This window comes from Patagioenas fasciata, chromosome 1 (genome assembly GCF_037038585.1).
Source record: "Patagioenas fasciata isolate bPatFas1 chromosome 1, bPatFas1.hap1, whole genome shotgun sequence".
NCBI classification, from domain to species: domain Eukaryota; kingdom Metazoa; phylum Chordata; class Aves; order Columbiformes; family Columbidae; genus Patagioenas; species Patagioenas fasciata.
In genome coordinates, this window is record NC_092520.1 from 142694127 (window position 1) to 142716668 (window position 22542).

General features: G+C 40.2%; 1 protein-coding gene and 1 long non-coding RNA gene across 5 annotated transcripts; one reads left to right on the forward strand and one right to left on the reverse strand.

Moving 5' to 3' along the window:
• Positions 1 to 2164: 2164 nt before the first annotated feature.
• On the forward strand, positions 2165 to 18622 carry NUP50 (nucleoporin 50). 4 transcript variants are annotated; one of them, XM_065843987.2, is made up of 8 exons: positions 2165 to 2516; positions 5406 to 5484; positions 6669 to 6752; positions 8156 to 8351; positions 9841 to 10506; positions 11511 to 11589; positions 12677 to 12795; positions 14521 to 18622. In XM_065843987.2, the coding sequence occupies exons 2-8, from the start codon at positions 5416 to 5418 to the stop codon at positions 14721 to 14723; spliced, it is 1416 nt and encodes a 471-aa protein (XP_065700059.1). In that variant the 5' UTR covers positions 2165 to 2516; positions 5406 to 5415; the 3' UTR covers positions 14724 to 18622. The 4 variants fall into 4 exon arrangements, with proteins under 4 accessions (XP_065700059.1, XP_065700067.1, XP_071672698.1 ...); XM_065843995.2 differs by having other exon boundaries at positions 2165 to 2340; XM_071816597.1 differs by lacking the exon at positions 2165 to 2516 and adding an exon at positions 2604 to 2829.
• LOC139829366 (uncharacterized) lies at positions 18458 to 20954 on the reverse strand. The gene is made up of 2 exons (XR_011741824.1): positions 20803 to 20954; positions 18458 to 18889 (listed from the first exon to the last, which is right to left on the reverse strand). It is a non-coding gene; the product is annotated as an uncharacterized lncRNA (long non-coding RNA).
• Positions 20955 to 22542: the final 1588 nt, after the last annotated feature.

The window sequence follows — 22542 nt, forward strand, 5'->3', positions numbered from 1 at the left end:
CCTATTTTTAACAGTAAGTAATACTTGGAAAACATTTAATTTCAAATTCAAGGCATTAACACTGCTTTATGACATCATTATCCAGTGACACACAGTTTTAAATACTATATCTGAAATCCCAGGAGGGCAGGTTAAATGAGCTTTCTAAATTATTACCTGACAAACATCTGACATATTTGTACATCATAAAGACCAAAAACACATGGTGAAAATACATTGTTTGAAGGTTGAAACTAGGGTAACACAACCTGGGGGTAAGTCTATGCCTCAGGAGTCTTAAGTTCCCAGCCATGATAAAAATCAATGCCTCATGAACTCTACTGCTAGAGGGTGGGTTTTTTTGGGGGGAGAGGGGGGTTGTTAGCCTCCTTTTAAGGAATTTATATGCTTTAGAAGAGCAAGTTCTTTTAAAAAAGTAATTTACCTTTTCCTGTTTGTTTGTTTTTGTAATGCTAGGTCAAGGTGTTCCAGCTTGCAAGCTTAGCACCCTAAACCTTAGCAGTAAGCTAGCACCTGAGACAGGGCATGAGAACTGCAGCTTTTAGGTTTACTCTGGTTGCCTTAATTTATACTGTTACAGTTCTAAGATGGTACATGATTGCAGCACATGACACAAAAGTGTTTAGGAGTCACTGTTTTCAACCTGAGGCTGTTACCTTCTCTCCAGTCGCTTCACACTAGCACTAATCCCATCAAGTTTAAGAAGGACAAGGAACTGCTTGCAAGAATCCAGTGCAGAGCCACAAAGATGATGAAGGGAGTGGAGCATCTCCCTTATGAGGAAAGGCTGAGGGAGCTGGGTCTCTTCAACTTAGAGGAGACTGAGGGGTGACCTCATTAATGTTTGTAAATATATAAAGGGTGAGTGTCACAAGGATGGAGCCAGGCTGTTATAGTTGAACTAGTTTTTGTAAGTTATACTCGGTTTTGTTTTTGTAAACTGTATCCAAGATGCTGTATCCAAGGTTCTTACCTTATCTTGAAGTTTTGCAGGCTGTATCCATAGGATGTGCATTCAACCATAGAATCATTGTACTTAGTAACCATAGCCTATTCTTAAAATTGACATAGATTTATGACATATTCTTTTAAAACAGGTAACTGAGAAATAGCTGATAAACATGCGAATGTTACTTAGCATCGCTTAAAGAGATCACTTGTGTTAGAACAGGTGTGGAATATGCTAATGGTTGTCAAGAATTGTAATGAATATGAATGTGACTAAATTGTATAAATGTAGTGTAGTTTGAATAGGCTGTTGGAACCAGCTTTGGGTGTGAACCCCTGGTTTCCCAGGGCTGAAATAAAGCACTGCATATAACTACGTCCGTGGTTATGCGTCTTGTTTGCTAACAAGGCTCTTCCTGGTGACAACCAATGGTAAGACAAGGGGTAATGGGTATAAACTGGAACACAGGACGCTCCATTTAAATTTGAGAAGAAACTTCTTCACAGTGAGGATGCCAGAGCACTGGAACAGGCTGCCCAGGGAGGTTGTGGAGTCTCCTTCTCTGGAGACATTCAAAACTCCCCTGGACACCTTCCTGTGTATCCTCATCTGGGTGTTCCTGCTCTGGCAGGGGGATTAGACTAGATGATCTTTCGAGGTCCCTTCCAATCCCTAACATTCTGTGATTGTATCTACTACACCGCTGGGAGAAAAAGCCAGGAGGGAGGCAACCAGCGGGCCAAGGCTCCTTAGGTCAGTCAGGCACAGAGCCTGGCAAACAACCGCTCCTCCCGCCGCCAGCCAGGCCGGAGCCGGCCCTCCATGAGTCAGCGGCAGCTGCGCCCAGCGGGCAAGGCGGCGGTACGGCTATGGCAGGCGGCGCCCCACTACCCCGCCACGTCTGGTGTGGACACCCCTCCGTCGCCGTGCGCGACCTCATCTTGGGTCCAGCAGCATCGCAGCGCTCTTTCCCGCGGTCCCGGCTCCGCCGCCTCAACGCGGGCCGACACCGGAAGGGGGAGGGAATGAAGGCGCCGGCCACGTGACCACAATTCGAACGGCCGGCGCGGGCGCGTCACTTCCTCAGCGAGCATGCGCAGCCCCGCCGGCCGTTGGGAGGATGAGCCCGCCCATTGGGCCGCGGAGACCACGTGACCCGCGCCCCAGCCAGCGGAGGCGGGGCTGCCGGTTCCGCCCCTCTGCCCTGCCCCTGCACGCCCCGCCGCGCCGGCCGCGGAAGGAGCGGGGCGCATGCGCGGAGGAGGTGGCCGCGGGGACGGCGGCGGACAGTGCGTCTCTCTTCTTAAAAACAATATATCCCCCGTCTTTCAGAAGGGATAAAACGGCAGCGGCGTGACGGCGAGTTGAGCGACGCCGACAAAGCCGCGGAGGTATAGTGCGGGTGTAGGGCCTGGCTGGGGGATGGTGAGCGGGTTCCGGGCCCGGGCAGCCTGCGACCAGACTCCGCCTCCCGCCCGCCGCAGCCGCAGCCTCGGCCCCGCAGCCCGGCGCCGCGGGGGAGAGCCGCCCGCCCGGCCCTGCGCACAAGAGGGGACGCCCCGCGGGGGTGAGTACCAGCGCTCCCCTCTCGGCTCCCGGGATCGCCCGCGCTGGTGCCTTTTACGTGCGCGGGGTGAGGGGGGGCAGTGCGGGACACGCCGCGGGGAAAGGCCCAGCCCGGCAGTCGGCCTGGGTGGGCTGCTTAGAGCGGTGGACGTGCCGGCGTCCCCGGAGGGAGATCGTCCTGCTCCCCGCGAGCTGGTGTCTCCCTCGGGACGCCTGCCCGTGCGTGCGTGTCTCCCTGCGGGCCTCCCCGCCCCACCGCGGCCTGGCCGCCGGCGTCGCCTTCCCTGGAGGGAGGGCTTGGATGTTACATGAGGGTAAGGAGGAGGGGTGGCCTGGTCTGGCCGCAGATCTCACCGGTGGGCCTGAGGCAGAGGGGATGCCGAGCAGGGAGGGAATTCACCCTGGGAGCCTCACGACTCCGTAGGACCTGGTTCGCTGTGCTGCGGGGCAGGGGGGGTGATGGCGTTTTGGCCGAGCTGCAGTGGGGCGGGAATTGAAACGCGTCCCGATGTTTTAAAAGCGCTGAGCTGCCCTGTAATTGGGGGCGGGGGGGGAGTGGGGGAGAGAGGAACTTCGGAGGCCTTTGGAAAGGAAGCAAGCGGGACTCTTATGTTAAGCCGAAAGAGCCTCCGCCGAAACCGAAGGTCTGCCCGGGGAAGGAGAAACGTGGCTCAGCTCCCGGGTGGCAGCCTGGCTGCACCAGCCCAGATCCGGGCTTGCTCCGACACACAACCCGGGACCCCTGAAGTGTCTGCGGTGCTGAGTACCCTCGGTCTCGCAAGTGCGATGAATGAGATGCCGGTGGCTTCCTCCGCTGCCAGGGTTTAAGGTTGAGCGCTCCGACAGTGCGAGTTTTGTAGCCTTCCGGAGAGGGGTGATGTCATGTTAAAACTAAATCTTGTTTCCAAATCGCTGCGTTGAATAAGGCACCTATAGTTACTAGGTGAATTTTTGTAGTTCAACAAAATGTCTGTATTGTGGGTTTGTTTTTGTTGTAGTTGTGGGTTTGTTTTTTAATAAAAAGAGCTGTTTCTCAAAATACTCCCATCTCAGCCTCTTTTGACTATTTGCTACAAAAAACTTCTTGAGGGTCGTAAATTCTAGATAGAGATGGTTTTGTGTTGCTTCTTGTTTCACGGGTTAGAAAACACGTCTAGGATTCTCTTGTCAGTGTCTTTGCTTATCTGAGATTCTGTTGTCTGCTCCGTTTTCACTATTGACATAGAGAAATCATGTAAACACGGGTAGGTGCAGGGAACCTGGAGCCAAGGCCAACAGGTTTACCCATCTTCTATTAGTGGAGAACAGGCTTTCTAGTTAATGTGTTTGTCGTGCTTCAGTGGCTGTGTTAATAGTGGTAATTTGATCTGCTGTGGAATTCAATGGTGTAATTCTAGGTCCTGCTAGCCTTTGAGCTGTGGCTGCTGCCAAAGAGATGCAATCTTGTCTCCTTCTGGTTGCAAGTGTTTGTATACCCTTGTGGGAAGCTCAGCTGGGAAGCCAATATGACTTTTAAATAAGTATTTTTATTTTTTATTTCCAATGCGTTAGATTTAAATAGTTCGCCAGTCTGCTGAGAATCATGCAGGGGATGGAAGGGCCTCTACTTTCAGGATGGTGTGACCTGTGCCATTTTAAAGCATTTACATAAACCAGTCTGTTGGCACTGTACTTCCAAGAGATCCTAATAACTTGACTGCATTTTTGAAGTATGGCAAACCAAAATTCATGGTTTTGACTTGTGATCTCTGTAAGACCACTGTGCAGCTGGATTTATTGTTCTGTTTAAAAATATTTAGTTGGCTAAGCAAGATGTGCTGTAATAATGTATCGTTATCATTTACAGCTCTGGAATTCAACTATTTGTGGAATTTTTTAATCTGGTCTGAATCACAAACTCAAGGTTTTTTAAGCATTTTAATTCTTGTGCTTGCTCAAGACTTAAATTGCTACAAACTGACATTTTCTTCGAAGAGTTTTCATGGTTAGTGGCAGTTGATATAATCGTAATAAAAAAACTTTTTCATATAAAATCTGAGTAATGTGATTGCCAAGTCTTTCAGATACAAAGTAGCATAGCTGGATTTGTTCCTTGTTTTTGCACACAGCTGATAAGTTGTACTTTAGTAAATTTGAACTCAGACCTATTACAGACATTCCTTCTTCAGAGTTGATTTTCCGTTACATTGCAGAGATAACTGGCTAAATGATGATGGCTTCTCACAGTAATTGCTCTAAAATCCATTATATGCTTTATGTGTCCTTCTGAGAAAAAATTATCCAATTTATTTTTAATAGAATTTTTCAGATTTCTAATTAGCAACATTCTACCAATCCTGTATTTTCTTGTAGTAGAGCATTGTCTTGAGTCTTACCCAAACTTTTTGTCCTGTTGTTTTAGTAGGTCCTCATCAGTATTTATTTTAGATGCTGTAAACCAGGTTACTTTTATCTTGCTGATTGCATGGGTATCTTGAGGCAAGATGGAGTGGAACATGAAATGTTTTAACTAGATCTTTTTTCTGTGTTTTTTTTTTTTGTAGCCCTTCAGAGGAAGTGTTGATCAGGGGTATGGGTTATGAGGCTGAAAGGAATTTCTCTAGCCAGCATTGCTGCTAAAGAAAATTTATGCCATAATTGAACTGCATGTTTCTGCTGCTTAAATTTAAGGTCAAATGTGGTGTGTCACAATAACTTTTATTTCAAGTGCTGTTGATTGTTGCTGCAATGTTTGTTAGCAATTTCATTTTCAACTGTCATTCCAATTTTGACCTACTTCTATACAAACTCTGATTCCCATTACTTGTTCTAAGTAATACAAATTGCAGATTACTCTTGCTTAGAATTTCATTACTGTGCAATTGAATACATTTTTTTTTTCCCCACACAGGTGTGGAAAAATGGCAAAGAGAATTGCAGAGAAGGAACTGACTGACAGAAACTGGGATCAGGAGGATGAGGCTGAGGAGGTAAGTTATACATTAGATTCCCCCCACACCACTGCAGGTAGTAGGGTACTTATTTACGTGTGATATTTATGTTGTGGGTGAAATCTACAGTAAAACTGGTTAGAAGTGTAGCAGTTAAAGATAATTCTATGTATGTGATTTTTAATTTTTTTTAATTTTTTTTTAAATAAAGCTTCCAGTATATGCAGACCATATGGCAAAGCAGCTTTTAATAGTTAAAATGACATGAGCAGCTCAGGGAAAAGGAATTTTACATTTCTAAAGTGAAACCCAGGCTTACTAAGATGCATAATGCTTTTGAACTCTTCAGATGTGTGATGGGTATTTATTGAGTTCACAAGAAAAGTGGTTTTGATTTCTTGAGCTAAATTTTCTTCATGTCTTGTGTCTGTTCTTCTTAAAGGTCAGTAATAGTAAGTTTCAGAAATATGTTAATTTGGAGTGCTTAGCTGGATGTCCCTACACAGCCAAAGGAATTAAGCCAACAGTCAAATGATAAATTTCATCTAATAGTAAAATGAGATTTTCCTGTTTAGTGTCTCATACTTACTTATGGCTCATGTATAATCCCTAAACAAACTGTGCTAACCTCTGTGCTACTGAAAGTATTAAATATTCAGGCCTATAAAATGTGAGGAAGAAAACTGATGGTTCTCTTCCAGAGATCCGAATTTAAGAAAACTTAATTTCCTTTTTTATTACAGGGTAGTAGTTAGCCATTAGCTTTTTCTAATACTTGAACTACAGCAGACTGCAGGAGATTGACTTAGGTTATACATCTCTATACCTTCTCCAAGCTGAAACTTTTTTGTAACAGTGCAATACTGACAGGTTACTTTCAGCAAAGATACCTAACAGCTTTGTTAAAAAAATTCTTCATGTATTTATCGTAATGAAATTGAGATTGCATGAAGGAAAATGTAATGCAGAACCAGAAAGACAGAGTTTTGAAAGTATCAAGTTCAAGTAGCTGGCAGGCTAATCACAGTACTGTGCTCTGTGTGTGTGTGGTGGTTTGTTTTTGTTTTTTTTTTTAACTTCTCTTATTTGTTAGGGGGAAGTGCTACAGTTGTGTTCAAAAACTTATCTCAGCCGTCTCTTTAGACTATGATGACTTTATGAGATTCTGAGACTTTATGACATTCTGAAAATTTCACTAATGATTCTATAACTACTTCTTAAAGGTGGGAACATTCTCAGTTGCTAGTGAGGAAGTCCTGAAGAACAGAGCTATTAAAAAAGCAAAGCGCCGAAATGTTGGATCAGAGGTAATGTAATCACTGGGTGTTGGATGTTGTAGTTTGACTCAGTTGCAAAATATGACATCAGTGTTTATTTTTCTGCTTATTTGGGCTTGTGATAATACTGCACAAAGCTACCGTTTAGAAGGTATATGCAACTAGTCAGATCATACACACAGATCAATTTTCACTTACTGCTCCATAGCAAGAAAAAGGTGAGAATGAAAATGGGTAATACTAGTACTGACTGGGTGAATGGAAATGTGTTTTTGAAGTATAAATGCAGAGTGTTTCACACACAGTGTCATCTACAGATGGGTAAAACAGCATTCAGACTGTTTCAGTTTCATTCTTTGCAGAGGTGGAAGCCCAAAAATCAAAAGTTACTAGTTATCTATGCCGGTGGGTTGGGGATGTCTCAGAGGCTAAATAACTAAAAGCCAAAATACTAAGCTGAACTGAGAATGAAAAAGATGTCTTTTGTTAGGAATGCTGCAACTTCCCCCCATGAGGCTTTAGTGCCACCTACTTTTTGCAGTAACAAATTGAAAATTGAAAGGAAGTTGGCTTTTGTTATAGGTTTAGTTCCTGTGAAAGCACTAACCCAGTCCAACAAAACTGTAGTCCTTTCAAAAATCCCTGACAGATCCTTTCCATGAAACGTTCTTTCAGCAGTCAGTGCCCCATGTTAGAAATAGGACAGAAACTTTGCCTGTCACTCAAATTGATTTTGGTTTGAATGGGACTAGGCACAATTAGGAGCTGGATACTTCTTGTGCCTTTCATTTGCCTTCTGCTGTCCAAGCAATGGAAATGAGGAAGCTGTCCTGTCCCATTTTTGCCTATAATAGTATTAGCCACAAATGTGGCAGAGGGTGTGGTTAATTAAAAGATTGTACTGGGAAAAGGTGATGCAAGAAAGAAACCGTATGTATTAGTTTATCAAGTACAGTCTATCTTTGCTTCTCCTGTCAGTCTTATAGGAATAGTTCTGGTAAATCACTTAAACTTTGCATAGGTGACTACCAAAGTATGCTGTTTTGAAGTGTTAGACTCTAATTGTGGTTGTAAATGCTAAAAGTTGCTGAAAATAAGCCTGCAATTACATATTGCTAAGTAATTATTTAAAGAAAACAAGGTGCTATGAATGTCTAAATAGGTAGTTAAACACATCCGCTGCTCTGAATAACTTTTATGTATCCACTTCCTAGATCTAGTTTATTTTCATACTAAACGTCTGAGTCCTTTAAAAATAGCAGCAATATGTGTCATAAGGAAGCTATTAATTTTGTTTACATAGCTGACTTAGAATAATACACAAAATGACATGCTGAACCAGGGTAAAGTAAGTGGAATATTAAGCGGGAATAAGATTTTTGTGGAGGAGTTGTATGTAACTGGTTGTCTGTCTTTTTTTGGTCTCTCCCCAGTCTGAAAGTGGAGGAGCTTTTAAAGGATTTAAAGGCTTTATATTGCCTTCTGGAAAAGGAGGAGGTGGCTTCAGTGGATTTGGTAATGGTGCAGGAATAAAGCCTTTAGAAGGGCTGTTGAATGGAAGCAGTAGTGTCTCTAGCACTCCTTCTTTCAGCAGTTTGAAGACCACCTCAGAAACACAGTCAGCATTTGGTAAGTTTTAAATAAGCATACGTATTTATCCACAAATTCAGCCGTAAAATGTGTAAGGTTCATTTAATAGTGAAAACCAAATTCAAGCTGCCCTATAGTTCTGTTTTAAGACTTTATTCCTCTTTAGATTTTAGGCTGCTGGAGGGCCAAGTTATCAAATGCATTCTGTTTTAAGAGGTGGAAACTAAATTCATGTTTGGTCTAATATTAGAGGTAAAAGCTCTATGGCAAGAAGTGGGAATGGAACACATTGGCATAAGACACCCTCCAAACAGTATAAAACACCTGATAACACTTTCCAGTTAAATAATTGTCCCAATTATCTGAATTTAATTTAAAAAAATGCTAATGGAAAATGTCCCTTTAGTAGGACTGCAGTTTCCTTGTGTGGGGGTGTTTTGTTTTGTTCTTTTGTTGTTTTGTTTGTGTTTTTGGTTGGTTGGTTGGTTTTTAAGGTCTTGTTCTAGTAGTTTTTGCAGTTTTTGCTAAATATAGGCCACATATCTAAAGTCATAACATTTTTCCGGGTACATCTTATATTGCAAACGGTCTTACTAGAATTTTATCTGTTACGTTTATACCTGCATTTCAAGACACTTGAAATATTTTGACAAATCTCACTCTAGTCTCATGCTTTGGTAGTCCCTGAAGAATATTAATTCTATCCCTTTGCGCTGGAGATGCAGAAATGTTAAGCATGCCACTGTTTTAGAGTCAGCATGTCCCAGAGTAGAAATGGTGGAGTCTGAAGTCTAGAGTAACTTAATTTCAGTGAGCTTAACTAAATTGGGAGAAACTTAATTATTTAATGAGGATTTTTCTTGATTTGCTTATTATGGTTTTAAACAGATGCCATTCAAAAATGTGCAAAATCACAGGCTAGTGTCTTCACAGATTTTTTTAAAGCACAAGTAGCAAGAGATAACTGAGTATTTTGTTTTAATAACTGTTACAGCTTGGTAAAACTTAAGATTTTGAGTGTTTTGGTACAATACAAAATTTTATTAAATGTTATTCTGTACAATTTCTTTCTATTTTTTTTTAATACAACTGTGTGCTCTGTCTCCTTTGTCTATCCCTGAACTAACTTTTCTATACTTAGTGTGCTTAGATGTCTTTCACAGCATTGTCTGTTTATTTGTATCTAGTACACAGTGTTGTGATAAAAGGCAGGGTACATAACTGAGCAAGAATGAGTGATTTGATAAAGAAATACTGAGAACATTTAGTTTAGGTTTTTATGAGAACTGTGCTTTCTGGAAAAAAAAACTTCTAAACCAGGGGTGTTAAATTGATTTTCACTGGGGGCCACATCAGCCTTGCGGTCACTTTCAAAGGGCCAAATGTAATTTTACGACTGTAGGAGTAGTTACATTTGTACAGTCCTAAAATTACATTTGGTCCTTTGAAGATGACCACGAGGCTGATGTGGCCCCCAGTGAAAATCAGTTTGATACCCCTGTTCTAAACCGTGTTTTTCTTCTAATAGGATCCACAATGTCCAATGGTCCCACTACTACTGCATTTACTGAGAAAAAGGCTGCAAGCCCAAAAGCTAATGGTGGCAGTCAACCATCCTCATCTGGCTACACTCAGAGTAAAGTTTGTAGCTCTAGTGTTTACCACAAGCAGTTGGCAGCTTTAAACTGTTCTGTGCGTGACTGGATAGTTAAGCATGTAAACACAAACCCACTATGTGACCTGACACCCATCTTTAGAGACTATGAGAAGTATTTAGCAAATATTGAACAGCAACATGGAAGCAGCGGCGATAGTGGCTCTGAAAATGAAAGCAACAAGACACCTGGCTCTCAGTCAACAGTTTCTACATTTGGGAATTCAAAGCTGCAGCAAGGAACAACATTTTTGTTCAGCAACAACAAAACTGAGGATAGCTCGGACAAAAAACCTGAAGCTGCACCTGAAAAAAAAGACCCATCGTTGGGAGCTACATCAACTGTCTCTTTTAATTTTGGCAAGAGTGTCGACAGTTCTGTTTTGGGTTCCATTGGTTCAGGAACACTTAGTAGTTTCTCATTTTCTCCTGGGAATTCAGGTTTTTTTGGTAAAGAGATAAACCAGACCAAACCTGCCTCTGCAGTATCCACCAATATATTGGAAGCTCAGACAGAAAGTGGCAATAATGATGATAAAGGTAAATTCTATTTAACATGATGATTTTAACAGTAAGCTGTGAATGTATGTGGCTTAAGAATACTGCAAAGGTGAAATAATACTAAGTTGAACTAGATCATAATTGTTCTTGAATTTGCAAGTGCAAAACTGTACCACTAGTCTGGAACTATGTCAGTCTTGCATACTGTTTAAGTAACACTAAAAAGTATACGGTTATCAAAACCTATGTATTTCTGTCAGATTTATACTTTCTGTAATAGAATACAATTCTTCAGCTGAACACAAGACTTGATGAAATTTAAAGCAACTGGTTTTTTTTCATCTTTGAGCCTGCAGGGCATTTCAGTCCTTCTGCTTTCCCCAATAGAGATCCTCTCAACAAAATGCATGAGATACATAACAGTTTCATACAATCTACTTAATGACTGTAAGGCAAATAATGTTGCACGCTGACAGTTTTACTCTGCGATTTACCTAAACTGGATACAGTAAGCTGATAGAAATCCCAGCGGCTGAGGGACTGAAACGGCATAGTCCCGCCACTGTCTCTTGGCTGTCATGCCTGCAGCTGATGACCCTGTCCCCAAATCAAACTTGGCTGTTGGAGGCATTTATTATATTATGCTTCACTTGAGTCCATTTGTGGAGACTATTCTTTGAAATGTTACAACTCTTCTCCCCTGTAGAAGGTTTTGACTTAAGTTTGACTTGTTAAGCTTTTGATTTTTTGATTTTGATTGTTTGGTGGCGGTTGGATATTGCCATCCCATTTAAACTGAAGATGAGTGTAAAGTTGCGTCAGGGGTCTGGTTGAATGAGAAGACAGATATTTGCCTGTAGCTGAAGCTGCTTTAGAGCCCACATTGATTTAAATGTATTTTGGCGATTATTGACAGGCTACATGTGTCTATGGCAAATACAGCATCCATAAGCTAGTTCTAATACAATGCCAAAAATACTTTCCAGATATACATTACAACACAACATTAACATATAGAATGTATTAAAACTTTTTATTTAAAGGAGGAGAAGAGGAGGAAGAAGAGCCACCAAAAGTCATTGTTAATGAAATAAAAGAGGATGATGCTTTCTACTCAAAGAAGTAAGTGACTTCAACTTGGAATAGTGGATAGAATAATAATGAAAAAAATTCATAGCTGCGTATTGTTATTTTTCACCACTGCAGTGCGTAACTAATGATGTATATGTTCTTGACTTCCTAGTTGATAAAGCTTGTTAGGAAGCCATATAGAATGTGAAGTTCCACTTGTAAAAAAGTTAATTACAGACAAAAGGGTGTAAGATCTTCCCAAAATTCTTGTAGCTTGTTCTACCTGTGATTTTTTTTTTTTTTTAAATTTCTTTTACAAATGGAGATGTTGCTGCATTTATCAGGTTTAGTAAATTTAAACTGTAGGGCTTGTACCACAGAAATAACATACTGTACTTCTAAAAAATCAGTCAGGTGTTCAGCTATTTGCATAGCCTAAAATAAGACTCTTCAGCTGGGAAATGATGATTGTTGTATGAAGGAGTGAACAAGTTGTACTTTTAAGAAGTTCAGAGTGAGACTCCCTCTACTAGAAGCAGTTTTTCAAAGCATGTTCAGTAGTCCAAATAATTACATGTTTGCTTAACACTTGACACAGAATTTGTCCTTCTACAAAAAGTCATTTGCATTATTTGAGACAAGGTACGTGCTAATCTATGAAGAATGGTGTTAGGTTTATTGGAGCTTCACTTAAAAAATTGGTTTTAAATTTAACTTAAAAGTTGTATTACAACTTTAGAAGGATACAGCAAATTCTTATGGTTTTGTAATTAGTGGTTTTAAACAGTAGCTTACAGTTGTTATTCATTATAGACCCTGAGTACAGGTTGCTGTGCATTTTACTTTTCCCTGAAAGTGATGAGTTTGTTATTTTAGTACTGAAAGAAAGAAGTAAATTCTTCTTTGAACTGGAAGCACGATCTGTTAGCATATGAAACAATCAGGGTCAAGAAGAATAAAGACTTATGCTACTCACAGCATGTTAGCTCCTGATTATTGTTAAAGTATTGGCTTACTGTGAGTCAGATGTATCCATGTGTATATATATGTGTGTGTATATTTGAGATATCTTTGTATATCTTTACATATCTTCACAAACTAGGTTGTGTTTCCTGTTGTTTTTTTTTTTTTTTCACAGGTGCAAACTATTCTACAAAAAGGATAATGAATTCAAAGAAAAAGGTGTAGGAACATTACACTTAAAACCAGCAGGAAATGAAAAAACTCAGCTCCTGGTCCGAGCAGACACCAATTTAGGTAAATAAATTTCTTCTAGTAGCAAGTCTTGAAGTGAAATTCCATGCTAAGCATTAGGATTCTTTTTTGGTTACACAGCATAACAGACAAGTGTGAAAACCTTTCTACCTTTTTTTGTTTGTTTGTTTTTTATAATTTCAAGTACTGAACAAGCAATTGGATGCCTCTAATGAGATTACCAAAGAGTGCACATGAAGCAGTGCAAGGAAGTATAAAGTTGTGGTGTATGTTTGGGTATTCCTCCCCCCTGCTGCCTTTTTCTAATAGCTTTTCTCCATCCCTGAACTGTTGAGTGGCTTTGAAGCATGGCTTAAGATCCACAATGAAATATTTGTGTATAAGCTGTGATGAAGAGGAACAAACTTTCTGCTGAGGCCAACTGTCATTTATATGCAGTTCATCCTGAATGTGTAAATAGTTGGCTGTGTGGGTAAACATCCATTGTACTCTCGGAGTACACTATATAGGTCAGGCATGCAGGATTTTGCTAGATGCATTGCTCTTAAAATGCATGCTCAAGTCCAGCTGTTGCACTGTGTTTTAGCTGTCTTCAGTTGGATCACAAATGGTAGGTTGAGAGTACAATATTAGAGAAACTTCAGATTATCTTCTGAAATGAGCACATACAGCTAATTAAAGAGAGAAAAAACGCAACCATGTCTTTGTTTTTGGAAGCTAGAGGGACCCGATGTATTAAAGATTTTAAGGTGTAATATTCTGGCTGAAGAGTGTTTACACTCTAACTGTGCAAATCAATGTTTTGATACTCATTGGGAAGCTTTGCTACATTTCAGTACCTAATTTCAATGAACTTGGATGTGAGATCCAGTTCCATAAAATGGAATAAATATGCTTATGAAAGACCTGAGGAATACACTAAGACATTTGTGTCTTGTTTCCACTCACTGGTTTCTAGAAGCCACTGCAATCATAGCGATGCACACTTTCCCTTTTGCCGTCTCACACAGTGCCATAATCCTTTCCTAACATCTCACTGTCTTGAAAAACTGGATCTGGAAAGGAAGGTGAAGACGGACTTCTCCCTAGATACTACTGTCATGTTCTAAACTGTTTACCAGGTTTACAAAATGTGTGCATCTTCGTGGAAGCAAATTTGAGTTTGTTTGCAACTGTTTTAATAGACCAGTAGTACTGAAGCTCTCAAATTCCCTACATAATTTAACAACTTGACATAGAACTATTGTTAGTAACCCAGAGGTAGACCACATCAGATGTGTTGTACAACTTGAGGATACAAAGTACTTATTCTACCATAGTTTGTCAGTTTTAGATTAACAGGTCTGTGTGTTCAAGCTAACATTTTGCTTCCGCTTATGAACTGTGCTTGATGGTCAGAATGAGTAACTTGCATAAGCATAAACTAAGCTCTGTGACTTGAATCCTCATTAGCTGCTTCTCCTGTGTCCCCTTCTTTTTCTCCTGTGTGTCCCTACTATAATCTGATATTGTTTAAACTCCTTCCTTTAAAAAAGGAAGACACAGTAGTGTCAGAGATTTCCTTGTTCCTAATGAGGAAATAAATCTGTAAGAACAGTGGCCATGAGCAGATGCTTAGGGAAGAATAAGACAAGTATATATGACGTCTGTGAATTGCCTTCCTTCCAAACACAAACTTAAATTCCTCTTTATTAAGTATACTAACATAACTGGTATTACGATAAAAGGTGAAAAATTGCTAATTTTAATTTTTTTCCTCATGTGCAGGAAACATACTGTTGAATGTTTTAATTCCACCTAAGATGCCATGTACAAGAACCGGAAAAAACAATGTTCTTATAGTCTGTGTTCCTAATCCACCGATTGATGAGAAGAATCCAGCTGTTCCTGTCACTATGTTAATAAGGGTGAAAACAAGTGAGGATGCAGATGAGTTGCACAAAATCTTACTGGAGAAAAAGGAGGCTTAAATAAGTTGCAGTCAGTGATCTGAAGAATTATTGCCAAACTGCTGCTGCTCTTTTCTTCTTCCGTATCTTCACTTGAACACTTAACTCTACTCTGATATTAAGAACTGTTAGAGGAATTATGGAAAAATTCTGTGAGGAAAAGCTAAACTAGCTAATAAAAGCTTTAACAGAACACAAGTGTTGGACTGTGCTCCCTCATTTTTCACTATCTAAATGCAGGACCTCTTCTGGATAAAGCACACTGATGTAAACTAAAGCGTATGTTTTTAACACCGGTCGATTTGACCGAAGGGACTGAAATCAAGAGTACAAAAATGGTACCAGAGCTTCCTCACAGACCGCAGTGCAATGCAACAACTTCCTGTTTGAAGAAGGGAGGATGTTGAACTGTTGAAACTGTCTAGACTCCAGATTTTTAATTTTAAGTGGTCTGTCATATTCTGATGAGACTTTTCAGGCTGTTGGTGACAACAATGTACTGCAGCAACAATGGTATGATATATTGTACTGTGTTTTAACTCTGACAGACTTGTGTGCTTTTGGGACTCAGAGACTGCATCTCCAGATATTTAAAAGAAAATTTGCTTGCATAGTCTTGTTGACAGTAGTGTTTCTTAGAGAAGAACTGTCAGTTTGGTTCTTACTGTAGCAACAGGCTAATGAAGTGCAATAGTACAAGCAGAAAACTGGAAGACTGTTTAACCTGGACCACAACCACAGCTGGCATTTGCTGACTGCTGCCAAGCCAGAGGCCAAGGGTTGCACTTCCATTATGGTCCCTCCCAGGTATTCCTCCCTTGTCCCTTGGGCTAAAATTGAAACCCAGCAGAGGCAGAGTTGTAAATGTTGTACTTGTTGTGCTACTAGTACTTTTCTGAAGATGTCTCTTTTCACAAAGAAAGTTCAGGATTTTTATAGATCTTTATATTGCCTCTGGCCATTACCAAGAATACGTGCATAAATGTGTCTGTGTTTGTCAGTAATCATTTTTCCCATGTGCTAAAACCACAGTGCTTTACTGCGTTACATTAAGTAAAGCAGTAGTTTGCAGCTTTAGGACAAGCTTTCTCATAAAAGTAGGGAGCACTGGGTTAATCTACAAGTTAGTTTTCAGCTGTGTTAAAATTAACCATGTGGCAATAATTTGTGGATCAGAACATCATTGTGGTCTCAGTTTCCATCTCAACTTTATCAGACCTTGTTGGGTTATTTAATCCTTTTCTTTTTCAAATCAAATCTTGTTTGCTGGAACAACCTTCCCTATTGTTGTTTGTTTTTTTTTTTTTTTTTTTCTGCTTCACTTCCAGCTCTGGAAACTATCCAAGAGCTAGATGTTAATATTAAACTTGAACTGCTGTGTGATCTGTCACACTGACCAGCTCTGGGGAATGAAAACACACCAACCTTTCTCTGGCTAATGTGGCACAGAAGAAAATCCCATTCCTTAAAAGAACAATTCACAAGCAACCTGGAAATCCACAGTACTGGTGTCCTGTGGGTGGGGGAAAAAATAGTAGCACCATTTGATGAGATGCAGCACATCTCACCTGCTTTCCACTGCTCTCTAGGGGGGCAAACAGCTGCCTTTAGTCCTCATTCACTGCACAATTCAGGTTATGGCCTTTTTTTATCCCCTTTTAACTAAAAGGAGGGAAAACTTTATATGATATATAGCCCCCTTGACCAAAGTTCAAAAACAAAGGCCTTTGCTCACATATCAGCTACACTGAGGTCACAGGAATTGCATTTTTAACAAGTGTAAAGGAAGCTCAGCTAGGATTTCAAATATTATTTGAAATATAAACTGGTGCCTTTTTATTTGTGCATCTGGCTCAGTACTTAAAACATTAAAACAAAGTGACATTACTTTCCTCAAAATAATGTGCTTTAAAAAAAAAGTCTTGCTAATAGAGAAATTTGAGGCCAAAAGCTGAAGGCTTGCATGTTAATTGTGTATGAATGAAAAGCAGAACATTGCCTGAAAGTTTATTATTAATACAGGCTCAGGTTTAATGCCCAAGGGCTTAGTTAATTTTGCATTTTGTCTTTTGACTGTGGTGTCTTACACGTCTCTGCGCAGAAGGGTTTATAGACCAGAGCGCTGGATGCGGGAAGCGGATTTGTTGCGCATCCCTCTCAAAGGGCAACTCTGTACAGATTGTATCGGTGGTCTTGAGTCTGTGTGTGTTTACTTCCCAAAAGTTCATGGACGTGTAGCCCGTTCTTCATCCATTGAAATGTGGACCAACTAACTTAAGTAAGAAACAAATGGAACTTCCTACGTATCATTATGATTCGCCTGCGAAGTGAAGCGGCCTTGGGGTTTCGCAAGCACGTATCTGGCCCAATTCCAAATTGCCAAAACTGTATAATGGCCGGTCCCTCTCTGGCATGTTTGCAAGGGTGGATGGTCTGAGGGAGAGCACAGAATGTGAGGAAAAATAAGTAGAATAATAATAAATTATGTTGGGAAAAAATAGATCTCAATATCCGTGGTAGTAAATAATATCTTCTGTTAGCTGTGGGAAACACTAAGAGGAGACACCTTAATTCTTTAGCAACGTACATATCTATCAGTAAAGATAGGGGAAGGTATGTAGTCGGAATCTTGTGTTAATTAGACTGCCAAATACAGCAAAAGCCATCATGATTTTAAACGTTTTACATGGGGAAAGTTGCCACTGAAAGAACAGGGAAGAATTTTACTGCAAGTTAGAGTTTTTAATCAACATCATGCATAGTGACCCTGCAATTACCTGGCCTAAATCAGGATAAGTCATACACCTTTCACTTGGTGTTCAGTTATAAAGCACAACCCTTCGTCAGTACTTTTATAAAAACACATTTTGATGATGCTTTAAGTCAGTTTCGAGTTATGAAATCTTAAACTACATAAATCCTGTAAAAAACCACAGAGATTATGATACAAAAATAAAGGCCTAACATGACTTAAAAGCAAAAGTTAGTGGAGGGCATATAAATCAATATACTAATGCCTTCCTAACAAAGTGGCACATGCTATACAGGGAAGGAATTCTGATCAGAATTCCAACTCAGTGAGACATTCCTGTATCTTGGTAGATACTTAGTATATTTAACAGCTGGCTATCAGATACCTGATATTAAAGATGCAAGTTTCCTCCCTAATTTGAGTTAATGCCTCCTGTTTTAGCTCTGCATAGGTGTTGGAGTGTCTCATGGATCGTGCATTCTTCCTTCTGCTTTAATTTTGAAATGTCAGCTGCTTAGAAATCTTTCCCTCTCACCTCCCACAAATAGAAAAAAATCAAGGTCTCTGCTTATTTTAATTAACAGAATCATCTGTAAGGGAGATTGTTACAGTTGGTTTGAATTTTATTTTAAAATATTAAATTACTATATGCAGGATTTTTTTTTTGGTACTGTACTTAAAATAATCTATTTAGGAGCATAACAGTGTGTTCCTATAATCCCTTCTGGTTGATGGATGTGAAGGTTTAAATTAAATTTAAAGTTCAAATGAACATGTTGTAGAACATAAACCAATTAGGAGGTACGCTTTGCTATTAAGAATTTCAGTTCAGCTCCCTTTACAGCACTGTAACATTTAAAATGTCCTTAAAGACTTTCTTTCTGATGCCTTAACTTATTTGCATTTGCTAAAATTTTGTAGCTGGTGCCTGTGTGCGGAAATTAACTGACATTAAACAATTTGAAGTGGCATGAGCTAGTAAAACTCCAATGAAAACACTGAATGTGACGATTTGTTTATTGTTAATAGATTTCAAACTGTTCTGAATCCTTCAGTGGATATTTAAGTTTCACATAACTTGTCATGTAACAATGTCTTCATTAGTTCTAATACATTGAGGAATTGTACAAAAATCCATGGAAAATGTGAATAAATGAATGGGAGATAAGTGTCTTGTGTGTTTCCCTTTCACTTTGACTGTAAAACACTGTGTTAATAAAATGAATTTTACGAATCAGTTGCTTGCAGGTGAACTCCTGCCTAGAAAATCCTGTGGAGCAGTGTCCTCCCCTTCCCCTTCTTCAGGCCGGCTTTGAAGCCTGTCTCACTGCTTAGAGCCCATTCAGCAAAAATCCTTTCTTCAGCCAAAACACTTTCTTCTTGCAAGGTCAGTGAGCTGAATCAGCTCAGAAGGAGGAGGTAGCGCTGCCTTTGACTAAGGAGAGAAAACAATACAAAAATATTTCTTACATGCTAAGAGAATGGCTGTAGAGATGATGCAAAAATCCCTCCGCTTGAATATTAAAAGATTTAAGAGCAAAAGTAAGCTGGGTTTGCCCGATGGCATATGTAGGATTTATTTTAGACCTAGCCTAAAAGCACTAGCCTAAAGCCAGGCCACAAAGTGATTCTTCAGTGGTTTGTGACCGTTGAGCAAAAATGATTAAAATCAATACGGATTAGGTCACAAACAGTGTAGATCAGCTTTCCAGTGCGCCAGGGACTGCTGAGACCACGACTGCACTTTCTGCTACTGGCCACTGCTGTTCTCTTTAGCGCAACCTTAATTCTGTCCATAGCTGTGGAGCTATCTATCCACTTTAAGTGCACAGATGGGAATTGCTTGTGTGAGGATACAGTTATTGGTTAGCAAAAACTATCTCTACATTTCCCCCATCAGCACCTCCCAATTACAATGAGTGGGAAAACCACAAGCCTGTGTTGTGGTTTTAAGGTTGGAGTCGCTATCAACAGTCACATTTCTACCTAAACTGCCCAGTAGAAAAAAACAGAAAAGAAAACCCACAAAAAACGTCATGCACTTCAGATGTTGGCATTATGGCACATTCTGGACATCTCTTCCATCTTCAAAACACAGCCAGCACGGCTTGCAGAATCTCCCAAGCTTTTGGCAGCCATAATGAAAAGAAAGCAAAGCTGCTTATTCATTTCAGGCTGGTGCAATCTAGGACTTCTAATGCTTAATGCTTCGCTAATGGCCAAAGATTTCAGCATTTGTACAACAGGAAGGGGCAAAAGCAACAATGCAGAAGACATCAAGTCCTGAACATCCAGCCTAAGAAAATGCAACACTCCAAGAACAGTCTGCATTGCTCAAAATCAGTCTCCTAATCCAGCAGGAAAACTCTCCTCACAGCAGACGAGTTACAGCAACCAAGTCATACGGAAATCAGAACTCATTCATCTGAAAATCCCTTCAGGTATAAAGCTGAAGGCTACGCACATGTCATTACTAGAAAAATAGTGAAGATGACAAATTTGAATCATGATCCAAACAATATACTGACAGGACACGTTACCTGCTGTAACCAATCTGCTAAGAAGACAAAACTGGAAGGCAAATGAAGAGAAACAGCCAGGCGAGTAATTTTTGAGTAAAGCAGCCTTACATATGACACAACATTTGAAGCTGTGAATGAGTACAGGCTCAGCGCTTGGTAAACAGCTTGTTTTGGTAAAATACTTGCTTCACAGAAAGGTTGTAAGACAGACGGACACCTGAAGTTTAGCTGGAGAAAAGCAACAAACTGCCTTGGATATTGAGCAGATGACGCCAGATTACAAGCCTCCACACTGCTGCACAAGTTACAGTATGTGACAGTGCAAACACCCATAACTGCTCTGTATGACATACACGAGGAGCAGCACATACGAACCGAAGGCTTCACAAGATGAGTAAAGAGGCAGAAGAAGAATTTACATTGTCTGAAGTAATCATTGATGTACTTGCGCACGTTTCTGTTAGGGTAGTATGCTGCTAATTTTTTTTTAAGGCATCACACTAATTTAGAAAATTTCACTTGCATCTGAGCGTCCTGAATAAATAATAAACATAAATATTAATAATCATCAGTTCAGTGGGTGTTACCATTAGGAACATTATAACATTTACTGAGAGACAGCGCAGAAATCTGTCATCTCTGGAAGTCTGTGGAGGCTTCAAATATTTGAATAGAACTTGCTTGCTCAGGCAGTACCACTAAGTAAAAGTCTCTGATTTTGGTTTACTACCTTACGTGACTGATATACAAAATATTTTGCTTAAATTATAGTCAATGCCAGTTTTGGAGCCCTACCTGAACTGGTGGGCACTCAGGGCATTCTTACCTGCAAACGGTAATCCTGTTGACTCCAGTTCCGGGGAAAACACATAGATGGTTTCTCCATTGTAAAAAGCAAATTCCTAACGCTGAAGAGAAAACATCCGATCATATATCAAATTTAATTACTTCGGCAGTTCATGAAATAAGTGTTTTTTTCCCTTACCTTTACAAATTAAGTCAGAAATGACTACTGTGAACAATTGCCTAATGCTGATGATTTCCTTATGTGCTGGGCGGGCCAACCGTGGAGGTACTTACCAGGAAGCACGTAATTCAGAATTCTTGCTGAGAAGGAAACACGAATAATAACTCTTCTTGCTCCTTGATGCCACATCTATCACTCATTTTCGAAGGAAAACCTAGCCTGACATTTGCAGCAATGAGCATGGATGGAAGAGTGAGTTCTGCCAACCTTCTTGTCCTTCAGAAGCAAAGGAATGGCTCTAGACCTGGTGCAGGGTTAAGGCATTCTCTGTTTCTCAGTGCCATAAGGTTTTGATGAACGCAGTGGCTACATCAAAGTCTGAGTGTCAGACTTTGAAGGGTTTGTAGACTAGCAAACTGCTTTTGCTGGATTTCCTCAGCAATATTGCTCCAGCAGAAAAAGCAGAACCATAAACACCCTATTGGGCTGGGGGGAGATGGGAGGCAGAAGAGCATGGGTTGTGTAATAACATACTGTGAAATACTAAATTACGAATCACCATAATCAACTGAATGCTGGCATAAACAGGTAGCAGGGAAAAGATTAAAGAAGCTGGAACTAACACTCTGAGACAGAGCTTTTTTTAGATGTAGGTGGTCTCCCCTGACCTGTGAAGTGTGACTTGGTCTTTCTGAAAATTATCAGCCAACTCCATTTATTTCAATAGGTTTTAAAATCGTTTGTTCCCATCCTCCTTTAACCAATTTCTTTGAAGGGGATTCAGAACCATGCGAGTTAACTACTTGCGCACTTATTATTCACAATTTTTTGTTCTTGCCTGATGTTCAGCAGCTTTGCGAGTGTACTCACACCTAACATTTTAATTACTAGTTTTGGGAACAACATTTCTGACAGGAACACACACAAAACTATTTGCTAGCAAAGATGTGTATTTTTTCTTCAGCCTCCAAAGCGTGATTTTACTGTGTAAAATCAGACCTTGATGACAAAACTGTGTGCAAAGCATTATTATGGTATTTTCTCTCTCCAAATGAGGACAGGCAAGACACAACACTCCAGGACAAAATGACCTGAGTTAACTCAGCTCCCCAAAGCAGGGACTCTATTGAACAAGATATACTGCCACACTGTTAAAAAAAAATAAAATAAAAATTTCTTTTAGCATACTAATGAAATTAATTCATTAAAGTTGTGAAAGCTTTTCAAAGATGTATGTGGCCGTCTTCTGTCCCACCAGCATTTGGATTGAAACCAAAACCAGGTCCACTTTTCCTGTCACTAACTCACGTTGAAAGATTAACTAACCAGGTGAGGGATATGACTACGATTTGTCAACCTCTGCTGCTCTTTGCCTTTTGTACTGTTTTAAATAAGGCTTTCTCCACTACTGCTGCTTTCAAAAGCTTTCGATTTCAAGTGTTCAAGGAAAATCACACTGTTTCTCAGCCATTTTTTGTGTTTCCCAATCAGTTAAGATTCCTGTCTGGTTACACATGCATGCACATAACAAGACTGCCAGCGATCCGCTCAAATATCCATATAAAGAACTAAAATACCCCGTTCCCCTTCCTAAGCTCT